The 12,459-nt window shown below is 38.2% G+C and overlaps 4 protein-coding genes across 4 annotated transcripts; 3 read left to right on the forward strand and 1 right to left on the reverse strand.

Moving 5' to 3' along the window:
* The first annotated feature begins 1,337 nt into the window (after positions 1 to 1,337).
* LOC106451373 (transcription factor bHLH155) lies at positions 1,338 to 5,915 on the forward strand. Its single transcript, XM_013893300.3, has 11 exons — positions 1,338 to 2,311; positions 2,638 to 2,772; positions 3,070 to 3,151; positions 3,229 to 3,270; positions 3,397 to 3,456; positions 3,540 to 3,659; positions 3,817 to 4,677; positions 4,836 to 4,937; positions 5,156 to 5,275; positions 5,384 to 5,509; positions 5,614 to 5,915. The coding sequence occupies exons 1-11, from the start codon at positions 2,217 to 2,219 to the stop codon at positions 5,698 to 5,700; spliced, it is 1,830 nt and encodes a 609-aa protein (XP_013748754.2). The 5' UTR covers positions 1,338 to 2,216; the 3' UTR covers positions 5,701 to 5,915.
* Positions 5,916 to 6,148: 233 nt separating this feature from the next.
* Positions 6,149 to 7,653, forward strand: LOC106453626 (mitogen-activated protein kinase kinase kinase 20-like). The gene has a single exon (XM_013895853.3). It carries the CDS (start codon positions 6,253 to 6,255, stop codon positions 7,306 to 7,308), a length of 1,056 nt encoding a protein of 351 aa, XP_013751307.3. The 5' UTR covers positions 6,149 to 6,252; the 3' UTR covers positions 7,309 to 7,653.
* A 199-nt stretch (positions 7,654 to 7,852) lies between these two features.
* On the reverse strand, positions 7,853 to 9,747 carry LOC125608532. The gene is made up of 2 exons (XM_048778952.1): positions 8,919 to 9,747; positions 7,853 to 8,640 (listed from the first exon to the last, which is right to left on the reverse strand). Exons 1-2 carry the CDS (start codon positions 9,745 to 9,747, stop codon positions 7,853 to 7,855), a joined length of 1,617 nt encoding a protein of 538 aa, XP_048634909.1.
* A 1,505-nt stretch (positions 9,748 to 11,252) lies between these two features.
* Positions 11,253 to 12,342, forward strand: LOC106453623 (mitogen-activated protein kinase kinase kinase 20-like). Its single transcript, XM_013895851.3, has one exon. The coding sequence runs from the start codon at positions 11,253 to 11,255 to the stop codon at positions 12,216 to 12,218; it is 966 nt and encodes a 321-aa protein (XP_013751305.2). The 3' UTR covers positions 12,219 to 12,342.
* Positions 12,343 to 12,459: the final 117 nt, after the last annotated feature.

Here is a 12,459-nt window from a genome sequence, read left to right on the forward strand (position 1 = left end):
CAAAAGATTAAAAAAATGATGAAATGGGGAAAGGGATGTTGAGTTGGTGAGTTGCATTAGAACACATTGATGGAAACATGTCATGAGAGCATATAATAAGATCCCCTCTAGCTAAAATATAATGAGCAATCAATAGTAAAACATCATCATTTTCATTTTCAAGTGGAACTCAATATCAGATTATACACATTTCAAAATACTCTCAACTCTTGCGTTCTTAAAAAATTTATCGAAAGATCGACCAAGAGAAAAAAAAAAAAAAACAGCATATAATTTAGCAAAAAAAAAAAAAACACAGTTGTGAATTCGGAAGATATGTATACAAAGATTTTCTTCGTAGGGGCAATGTCAATATCTAATAAAAATTACATTGGTTGTTTGATTTGGTGATAATTGGACCAGTTGGTTTAATATTAATTTGGACCAAACATCTTACTCTTAAGCATTAGGAATGCGATCTTGGTTATATAGTGGACCACCCCCAACTAAAAATAGCATAGGGCAGCAAATGGGTTATGCAATGGGTATTTTCCTTTGTCCAGAGATTATTATGGTAAGCAAGACAAAATGAGTGAGTATGAAAAAGACATTTGATTTTTGTTGACAATACAAAAAGGGAAATAAAAGGAGCAGAGTCTATTTCATCATAATATGTAATGGTCCTAATGGACAAGTTATAAAGTCCAATATGTTTCAACTTTATATTGGCAAATGAAATCATTTTCTTTTTACCAAAAGCTGAATATCCACAAATTTCTTTCTGAAAATGAAACGAGGGTTTAAAATTTAACATTTCAACTCTACCATCAACAATTGTTTTACTTATTAATTTATAAGTAACATAATTTGAAGTTACAATCAGACTGACCCGGTCTTATGTAATTAACCGCTTAAAACATGAAAAAAAAAATACTCCAAAGCCACTATATTATAAATTTTTTATCCCCTTAAATGTTTTTTTATAACTATGGACGTCTAAATCTAGAGCTTAATGAACGTTAACCTATGACCTTAATGAACTTTAACTCACGACCAATTATAAGTCATAGTTTAACGTCAAATATGTGATGTTTATATACTTGCATGAATACACCATTTCAAGTTTTTGTGTTCCCGTAGTGACATTGAATATGCTGGTGGTGAGTTCACACAACTAAACATACAATAAATACAAAAAAAAAGAAGTAAGATTTGGTTTAATATGTTTTTATATGAAAGAATTGAAAGGTAAATAAAAAAAGAAAGTAAGAAGGAAGCAAAAAAATTCAGTAGGAGAATGATTTTGCTGGCCATTACTATTTAAGAGATCGTATCCCTCTCAAAGTTTTCAACATAAAATCTCTCATTACCCTCTCAAACCTCAAAGCACACCCTCCCACTCACTCACTACCTAAGTAACTAACATGCGCACGATTGAACATTATCGTTCAGCTTCCGTTGCTAAAATGAGCATGGTGCGTGATTCGCCCGCTTACTTAGCCTGATTTCATCTTCTTTCTCCCTTTATAAAAAAAAAGGAACCGTCTTTTGGCTCAGTTCCTCTCCTTTTCTCTCTTGTTTCAGATTTCTTTAGCTGAGATTGAAAGATTCTTTATATCCGAGTGATGCAGAGATCAATTATTGACAACAAGAACCAATGTCTTCTGACATAAGCTAAACTCTCTTCTTACAACCTCTTTCTCTCTCTCTCTCTCTCTCTCTGCTTCCTTTTCCTCTCTCTTCTCCTTGTAAAGTTTTGAACTTTAGTTCGTGAACTAGAAATGGCGGCAGCTCAAGGCAACAGATCTATCTCGCTGGTTCTGTTTCCAACTGTTTGAAAGTCTGGTTCTTTGGACAGAGGCTAGGGTTGTTAAATTAGATTCCTTTTGGGCTTTTTGGGGGAAAAGGAATGGGTAAGAGGCAAATCTCACAGGATGAAGTAGGACCGCCGATAAATCCAAGAGCTGGATTACGAAGAGAACAAGCTGGAAGAGGTTCATACAGGGGTAGTTAGTCACTTTGTAGCTTACCCGAAGGTCAAAAAGGTTTTTTTTTTTTTTTTTTTTTTTTTTTTTTTGTGTTTGGGTAGACAAGGACTGTCTTGTTTCGAACTTATAAAAGAATCAAGGGAAAGGGTTTTGTGTTTTTATTTGTCCGGAGAGTTCTCATCTCTCTTTGTCTCCCTTGAGTCGGACATTAGTGAAGAGGGGGAGGGGGTTTGGTTTTTGCCCTTTAGAATGGGTTCTACTTCTCAAGAGATACTGAGGAGTCTTTGCTCCAACACGGAGTGGAAGTATGCTGTGTTCTGGAAACTTAACCATCCATCTCGAATGTGAGTCGTCTAAACATTGCCATTTTGCTTTTAAAGAGTGTTTACTGTAAGCACATGTGTCCTCCAACTTGCTCCTGTGAAAAGAACATATGAAACCTTATACAGTAGTAGTAGTTTAAGTGGCTTAATCTTTTGGAAGAGTTATTAGGTGCTCATAGCCTGTAAAAGTAATGCTTCTGTAATAGGTGTTTGCGCTAGAATCAGTCTTTATCTGATGATGAGTGTGGACTGTACTCTATTGGGTTTTGAACTAGTTATTGCCATATTAATTGAGCGTTTAGTTGCCCAGGATAGTTTCTGATTTCTAGAATATTGAACACTTGCAGGGTACTTACCTTGGAGGATGCTTACTATGACAATCATGGGCACTACAACTCACCAAAAAACATGCATGGAGCACATGACCCACTGGGTTTAGCTTTGGCGAAGATGGCTTATCATGTCTATTCTCTAGGGGAAGGGTAAGAATAAACTGCTTGCTAACTCACTTTTCCTTGGCGTCATCTTTTCAACTATGCATCTTTTGCTCAACAGTGTGTGACGCAGTCTGGCATTTAGCTATATAGCTTGAATTTGCGTTTTTCTTATTTGTTTTTGTGACATTAGCTACATGATGCAAAGCTTTAGTATTGTCTCGGCAATTGATGATGCCAGCAGAACCTTTTACTATTAGTCACAGAATCTTGCAGTTCTTGTTGAATTATGTGACTGGACGATGCCGAGACTGATCTTCTTTTGAATCATGTCTATGTTAACAGGATTGTAGGACATGTTGCGGTTTCTGGAGAACATCAGTGGGTATTCCCTGATTATTATGACAACTGGTACTCAGCCTCAGAGGTTAGGAACTTCTTTCGAGCGTTGATTTTTTCTTCTGTTTTTCATGTTCTTAAAACTGTACCTCTTTCCAATTACAGTTTCATAACGTTTGGGAGAGTCAAATATCTGCTGCAATCAAGGTATTTTGAGATTTTTTTTCTTTACTATTCTGTTTTTCTGATCAGTTGCATCAATTTCAAAGACTTCCTCAAAGTTTGCAACTTAAGACTTTTTTTTAATAAATCTCTGTTCGTCCTTCGTCACAGACCATTCTTGTAGTACCTGTTGGTCCCTGTGGTGTTGTGCAGCTAGGCTCTTTGCTTAAAGTAAGTAACATCATATATCTGGACATCTTGTTCGCAGAACGCTATGTACAGATCTGGTCTTATTGTGTGCTTGTGTGGAGCAGGTTGATGAAGATGTGACATTGGTGAATCATATCAAACACATGTTTTTGGCACTCAAGGATCCACTGCCAGATCATGAAGAAAATTTAGTGCAATGTAATATGAACAATTCGTTTTATCTGGTAAAGATCTTCTTCATACAAATATGGATTCACGTTTGTCTATGTTTCTCGTTATTTGCGAAAACGAAGGAGTAGAGTGCTAAAGGCTCTTTTAACAGTGACCTGAACTAGCTTCCTGACTAGTAACATGATGTGTTGTATTTTTTCTTTCTTGCAGCCAAAATTACCTTCTGAATGTTCGCATGTTGAGGCTTTCCCTAACTGCTCTGGGGAAGTTGGCAAAGCTATGGACGTGGAAGAGTCAAGTTTTCTAACTCAATATCCTAATTTACATCCGTATTTGAAGAATCATGTGCTCAACAACACAAGCTCATCTACTTTAGCAATTGACACTGAAAGATTGATAACAGATCAGTCATATCCAGGCCTGGACTCAACTTTTCATACTTTATCGACTGATAACGAAAAGTCAAGTCGATTTGATGCTTTGATCTCATCTGGATATAATTTCCCTGGCAGCGAGCTGTTAGAGGCATTAGGCTCTGGTTTCAAGCAAACGAGCAGAGGTCTCGAGGAGCTAGTGAAGTCTGAACATGGCTCAGCAACAAGACCAACAGATGATAATATGAGTCATAGCCAGCTTACGTTTGACTCTGCCCCTGAGAATCTTTTAGATGCTGTGGTTGCTAATGTTTGTCATAGCGAAGGCAATGCCAGAGATGATATCTTCTCGAGCAAATCTGTACAGTCATTTCTTACCAGCATGGAAATGGCAGAACCCTCAGGTCAAAACAAGCATATTGTTAGTAACCCAAATGATAGAGCTATGAATCAGCCACTAGTAGAGGTGGATACTCAACAGAATCCGTCAGATATCTGTGGAGCATTTTCTTCCATTGGGTTCTCATCAACGTGTCCCAGCTCCTCTAGTGATCACTTTCAGACATCCCTGGAGATGCCTAAGAAGAACAAAAGGAGGGCTAAACCTGGTGAAAGTTCTCGGCCTCGCCCAAGAGACAGGCAACTCATTCAGGATCGAATCAAGGAACTTCGAGAACTTGTGCCTAATGGATCAAAGGTGACTTTGCTCCTCCTAGCTGGAACATTGTAGGGTCTAGTGTTTTAAGTTGGATAAAGTTATAATTGATTTTGTAGTTTCTGTTTCTAGAAGATAATGATTTTCATAGTTGCCAATGTTTTTTCTGATTGCTAATAACTTTCTGTCGTATATTACAGTGCAGTATTGATTCTTTGCTAGAACGCACGATCAAGCACATGCTCTTTCTGCAGAATGTTACTAAGCATGCTGACAAGCTCAGTAAAAGTGCCAATGCAAAGGTTAAAAAAAAAATCAGATTTCTTGATACTAATAATCTCTGTTCCATCCTAGAAACTTTTTTTCATGCCTCCATATTTGCAAATGGACACATAATAAGGCTGTTATGTTTGACTGATTGATGTAGCAAATATTTGGTAAATATTCAGAATTCTTTTAATGAGAGGGTAGAATAGCCACAAGTTTGTATCGACATTGTCTGATAACTTTGTAATCTCAGATGCAACAAAAGGAAACTGGCGGGCAAGGTTCAACCTGCGCAGTGGAGGTTGGAGGCCATCTGCAAGTGTGCTCTATAATCGTGGAGAATCTGAACAAGCATGGGATGGTGCTTATCGAGGTATGTAATGTCTTCTTTCTTCCTTTTTGGTTAGTGTTTGTTTGAACTTCCTTCCGTTCCCAAGTTCCAAGTTCCAAGTTCTTTGAAATATTTTGGGGTTTTGGACAGATGTTATGTGAAGAGTGTAGCCATTTTCTTGAGATATCAAACGTGATCAGGAGCTTGGATCTTACCATTTTGAGAGGCGTCACCGAGGCTCAGGGAGATAAAACATGGATATGCTTTGTAGTTGAGGTAGGAGTCAAAATTATCTTCATGAGAACTTTTTTTCTCTAGGGTTTTTGCTTGAGCATTGGATTACTATGGGTGACTAATATGGTCATCATATGAAATGGCAGAGTCAAAGCAACAAAGTGATGCAGAGAATGGACATTTTGTGGTCTTTGGTTCAAATATTTCAGCCAAAGGCCAATGGCAAGCCGTAGTTGGTTACTTGGTTCGGAAAGGCTTTGGGTTTTTAGGTATAAAATTTAGCTCTCAGTGTGCATTTTGGAGCTTTAGTGTGTTTCTGATTGCATGTTGTTTGCTTTGGAGTTTGGATCCTTTTGAATTACACAGTAAAATATTATTATATATATATATAAATCAAATCCCCTTAATGTTGTATTCTTATTTCCTTATTAACTTGAAACTTTTTTTTATTTTTTGTGCATTTTAATTTCCATAAATAAATTGAAAAAAAAATAAATAAATCAAGATGTATATCGAAAACCCACAACGGTCATTATTTCGTCACTAACTATAACAAACTAATTTCCTTTTTTCGATATATTAAGAAAAAGGAAAATATAGTGAGAGATTCGACTATAAAAACACGGAAACGAGAGTGAGATCACACTTTTTCATACAAGACTTCTTCTCTTAGGTTTCTGTTCGAACTAGGGTTTCTTCTTGCCTAGGCGTTTTCTTCCTTACCAATCTCTCTCGAGATTTAGTTGTCGACTTTTTCTAGAGAAGTATTACAGAAAGAGAAAGTAATGGCGATCATTAGGGTGCAACGTTGCCAAGACAAACCATTCATGAAATTCGTCAAGTTTTTAGGTAAAGGTTCATACGGCTCCGTCGATCTCTACCGTCACACAAAGCACGACGGTTCAACCTCCTTCACCGCCGCGAAGGTCTCCTCCGACCGTCGGACTATCGAACGAGAGTTTCGAGTGCTCTCCCAACTCAAAGGATCTCCTAGGATCGTGCGTGTGTTTAGCAATTCTCTCCACGAAGGATTAGACTCTGACGGAAACAGAGTCTTCGAGATGCCTATGGAATACGCTTCTGCAGGTTCTCTTTCCAGTTTCGTCCGTGCTAACAAACAGTTGAATGGTTCGACCGTCAATGACTTTACTCGGATGATACTTGAAGGTTTGGTCTCGGTTCATAGCCACGGTTATGTGCACTGCGATCTTAAACCGGATAATCTCCTTCTCTTTCCGGTTTACGATCAGCAAGCGTGGACTTACAGTTACCAACTCAAGATTGCGGATTTTGGATTGGCGTTGAAGGAAGGAGAGGAAAAATCTGATAATTGGTGTTACCATTCTCCCTTTGTGGGAACTCCTTTCTACATGTCTCCCGAGTCTGTCCGTGATGGTACTGTCCGGAAAGGCCTAGATTTGTGGTCTTTGGGTTGCATTGTTCTCGAGATGTACACTGGTAAGCGTCCGTGGTCAGAGTTTAGGAGTCTTTATGATCTTGAAGATGTTTTAGTCGAGGACAAAAAAGTACCTGCGATTCCAGACACTGTTCCGTCTGATGCAAGGCAGTTTCTTGAAAAGTGTTTTGCACTGGAACCTGAAGATAGAGGCACCGCTTCTGAGTTGCTTTTGCATCCGTTTCTGGTCGGAGATGATAACAAGAAGATTGCTGATGATGACACCATCGTAAAGCCTGATGCTAAATTGGAAGATAGTGTTACTACGAAGAAGGCATTGAAAGTGAAGATTGTTTCATCCAAGCTCCAACTTTTTAAGAAACCTCTAAAGCTGAAGATCATTCCTCCGAGACCACCAGGATTCACTTTTGTTCCTGTTCAGTAGAGTTTACTGAAATATTAGTTATCACTGTAACAAATGTTGATTCTTTTATCTAATGTTCAGTTTGTATCTGATAGGATGAATACAGTTCCACTTTTTCCAGTTTGTATCTGATAGAGAACAATTGTGTACTAATTAAGTAACTCAAATTGATTGCAACTTGTAAGATGAAAAGTTTCTTTAACCACTTTGTTTTGGTTAATGAGAACACTTGAGGTTGGCATAAAATAACAAATCTGGTGTACCTGACCGATGTATAAAATGAGATACTTTTATGCGTAATAAAGACCCTTTTCCACGCACACGTGATCTAATAGTAAGTATTAAAACGATCATCTGAAATGATAATTGTCAAAACAGCTCTCAAGTAGTTAAAATCAGCATTGCAGTGAATGCCATTACAGTGCAATATTCTTTTTTTTTCGAATGAATGTAAAATTTTATTCAATCAAAACTTTAATTACATCAAGTGCTACTGTTGTGATCTCCATCTACATATCATTAGACTCTTAAAACTCTACTTTTCTGTATGTTAAAAAAAAAAAACTCATGTAACTCTTGAGCCAAACCACACACTCAAGCCTTCCTCAAGATATATTTGCCCCGTCCCTTTCACAGCTAGAAGCTTCAGTCTTATCACTTTATCAACCCATTTAATCAGCAACAATTCATCTCTTGGTTGCTCTCCATGCCGACGAGCATTGCGCTCCCTCCAAATACTATGTAGCAACGCTTGAAAAATATATCTGATAATGAATACTTCAGAGGGTGTGAAACTAGAACTTGATTGGGAAATCAAATCCAGAATCACACTCCATTCAAGAGAGAAAGCCTCCTTCATAATCCCACCTATCAATGACTTCCAAACTTTCCTCAAGTATCTGCACTTGAAGAATAAGTGTGGACAAGTCTCCTCTTCCTCTTGACATAACACACAAACTCCATTTATAGATGTGTTCCACTTCTTCATTCTGTCACAGGTTTGCAACCTATTCTTCACAGCCACCCATAACATAAAAGAATATTTGGGAGTAGATCGTGAAAACCACACTCTTTTATTCCATGTACATACTGGTTGCTCCTGTCTCATGTAAAGCCATGTCTTCTTAGTAGAGAAAACCTTTGTAAATCTGGTCTCATCCTGCCTCCATAAGGGAATATCATCGTCCTCACTACGTCTGCTCTTTAACTCTTCAATTTCACCCTCCACAGTGTTAAGAATAGCCAGTCTATGTCTTCTTTTCCGATGATAGAGCATCACTTCCTCAACCGAAGCATGTTCTGTAATGCCAAGACCAATTGTACCTCTCACTCCAAGAAGATCTTTGAGACATCCTAAAGAAGACCAAGAATCATACCAGAAAGATGTATTTCTGCCATTGTGAACCTCCATTCGAATATAAGATTTAGCTATCTCTCTTAACTTCAGAATCTTTCTCCACATCCAAGAACCATTACTAGCATTATATTTCGTCGACCAGAAGGAACTTTTCCTTATTAGGTAGCAATGGATCCACTTCACCCATAAGGAAGAGCGAGTAGAGAACAATCTCCATAACAACTTCAAACCAAGAACAATGCTGATTTCTTTTAAAGGTCTAATCCCAGCCCACCTTCTTTCTTGGGTAGACAAACATCTTGCCAACATAGCTTCGCCTTACTTGTCTTTAGGTCTGGCCATGACCACAGAAATGCAGAGCACAATCTCTCTATCTCCTTCAAACAACTGCTTGGAAGTCTGAAAGCCGATAGCCAGAAGTTCGCCACACTAGTGATAACAGAACTGATGAGCTGTAACCTTCCTCCATAAGACAACAATCTCCCAGTCCAATAACTCATCTTTTTCCGTATTTTTTGTACTAAAGGCATGTAGTCATTGATCGTCATCTTCCTAGAGAGTAAAGGAAGACTGAGATACCTGACTGGTAATTTTCCAGAGGCAAATGGGAAGCAGGTTAGGATATCTCTCGCTTGAATATCAGATAATCCAGCTGTGAACAATGTAGACTTTTCCAAACTGATCTTTAAACCAGAGATTGCAGCAAAGTCTTCAAAAATCTTCAGAACATTTTCAATAGATCTTTTGGTTCCATCTGTGAACACCAAAAGATCATCTGCAAAACACAAATGTGTGAGCAAAATATTCTGACATTTAGGATGGTATCCAATAATCCCCCTTGCAGCCGCTTTATCCATAATGCTAGACAACACATTCATACAGATAACGAATAGATATGGAGATAGAGCACATCCCTGTCTTAAGCCCTTTCTACTCTGAAAGAACCCCGCCAATTCTCCATTGACTTGAACCGAAAAGGATGGAGAGCAAACACACAGCTCTATCCAATGAACAAATTCCTCTAGCATGTTAAGAGCTCTTAGAGTATTCAACAGAAATGGCCAGTGAACAGAATCAAAAGCTTTTGCTATATCTATCTTCATAGTGCAATATTCAAATTACATGTACATATATATAGTGACAAAGCCAAACAAGGTGTTACCGTGTCAGTTACAAGAAAAGAAGATCATCAAAACCAAAAGAAAACCTCAGCAGAAGTAGTCGTCTCCAATCCATGATCTTATTATAAAGATTCAGATATCTCTAGACTGTGATGTGAAAAGCCTCAATTGATTAGTCAGCTGCTTTGGAAGGGTTATGATCATGATCATGATCATCCTCATCAAAGGGCTTCTGTTTGTGAAAGATGCAACATTTCTTTGAAATCTTCTTCTGCATAAACTCGTTATCAACTGTCCCATCTTCCCATGAGGACTTTCTTCTTCTTCTTCCTGTTCAACCGAAGCACTAATCTTTCTATCGGCTGTGAGTCTGTGACTGAAAAAAAGGGGATTCTAAGATGATGACAGAGGTTGTCGCTGTAGGTCACTGTGATCATGGCTCAAATTATAGCTTCTAATAAACAGTATTTAATCAATTTCATTTACTCAATTATTAATTTGCTAACCTCAAAAAAAAAACATAACGGTACCTAGGGCTGGGCATAAAATCCAAAAACCGAGATTCGAACCAAATCCGAACCGAAAAACCCGATTCGTACCAGATCCGAAATGTAAAAAATACCTCAATGGATCTTATAGGGTGTTACAAAACATATCCGAACCCGAAGTGTTATTAACCGAACCCGAACAGATAACCCGAAAACCCAAAAAACCCGAAAACCCGAAAAAATATCCGAAGAAACCGATCCGAACGTCCAAATTAATATATAATATAAATATTTGAAACATAAATATGTACTTCAAATATTCAATTTCATATTTATTTAGATATGATATCTAACAATAAGTATTAAAAATTTAAATAAATATCTTAAATACTCCATTATATACAAAGAATGATATATTTCTTATGTTTTACTTTTAGATTTTCGATTTTACTTTGGATATATCCGAACCGATCTGATATAATCCGAATTCGAATGATATATGGTTACTTCGGATATATCCGAATCGATCCGAAATCGAAGTGTTATATCCGAATCTGATCCGTACTTGTAAATTTACTAGAATGAGACCTAGGAGGTGTTACAAAATGGAACCGAAATCCGAAAAAACCGATCCGAACCCGAACGGGTACCCAAATGCCCAGGCCTAACGGTACCTTTTCTGTTATTTCCTTTTTCTTATGCATTTTAATTTCCATAAATACATTGAAAAGAAATCAAGATGTATATCGAAAACCCACAACGGTCATTATTTGTTGTTTCCTTTTCTTAACTTTTCTGTTCTCAGAAAAAAGGGAATCTTTTTTTGTTTTTGTGTAAATTGAAAAAAGGAAAATAAAAGAAGAAACTTGGGACCGAAGACATTCAGTTACTGATCTTATGACATATACGCGTTAGTAGCTTTATTATATTTGTCGAAACTTCACCAAGCTATTATTACCAGCTCTCAGATTTCCCCTAAGCTCTCATCTTTCTATTGCAATGGCGGGGCCAGAGTTGTACTTCGACAAGTTTCTGGGAAAAGGCTCTTTCGGTTCTGTGAGTCTCTACAAGTACAAAAGACGTCACGACGGCAAGACCCTTTACGCAGCCGCAAAAACCTCCGACCATAAACACGCCGAGTCTCTCTACATTGAGTTTCAGATCCTGTCTGAACTCAAAGGATGTCCGAGAATCGTCCAGTGTTACGGGACCGAAGTGCAAGAGAGACGTAACGAAGAAGGTTGCTTGGAGTACAAGATTCACATGGAGTACGCACCTGGAGGAAGCTTGAAGAGTTTCTCTAACCAATTCCAAGACAAGAAGCTGCCTGATGCTTTGGTCAGAGACTTTACTCGTATGCTTCTAGAAGGCTTAGCCACCATCCACGGACGCGGGTACGTTCACTGCGATCTCAAACCAGCAAACATCCTCGTCTTCCCGAGTTATGTCAACAAGAACGGTGCGTGGAGATCCTCTCACGAGTTGAAGATTTCGGATTTCGGGTTGACGAGAAGAGATGGAGACACTAGCTGGTGGCAACCTCATCACACCTTCGCCGGAACAGCGATCTACATGTCTCCAGAATCAATTTCTCACGGGGAGACAGGGAAGGGACTTGACTTGTGGTCTTTGGGATGTATTGTACTAGAGATGTACACGGGACAAAGACCTTGGTGGCATACAGACTACAAACTGATCGATCTCAAGAACTGCCACGGGCCTTTGATTCCAAGAGATCTTCCTTTTGACGCAAAACTCTTTCTCATGACATGCTTCTCCCCCGAGGCAGATGATAGAAAAGACGCATCGACTTTGCTGAATCATATCTTCTTGCGTGAAGATGTTAGTAGGATCACAGAGTCGTCTCCTATGAGTGCCAAGACTGGCAGTAACCCGAGGAATATCAGTCTGGAGTTGGAAAAACTTAGACAGAGGCTTTCGAATATGAGGTCTATTTGTATATAGACTCGTGAAAGTGAAGAGTCAATGCATAGAAAAATAACCCACCTCGTTATTGTTCAGCTCAAGTTTTATTTTTGATTAGTAGAGAGTTATATAACAGTTTTTTGGTATATCACTGAATTGTCCATGCATTATGTATGACTTTTGTTCTATAAAAAAAATCAATGGAAAACACATTTGAGAAATTCCGTTACTGGGTTTCTACACTGACTTTATGCGAAAATTATGCAAGATTATCTCAGTT

This window comes from Brassica napus, chromosome A5 (assembly GCF_020379485.1).
Source record: "Brassica napus cultivar Da-Ae chromosome A5, Da-Ae, whole genome shotgun sequence".
NCBI classification, from domain to species: Eukaryota; Viridiplantae; Streptophyta; class Magnoliopsida; order Brassicales; family Brassicaceae; genus Brassica; species Brassica napus.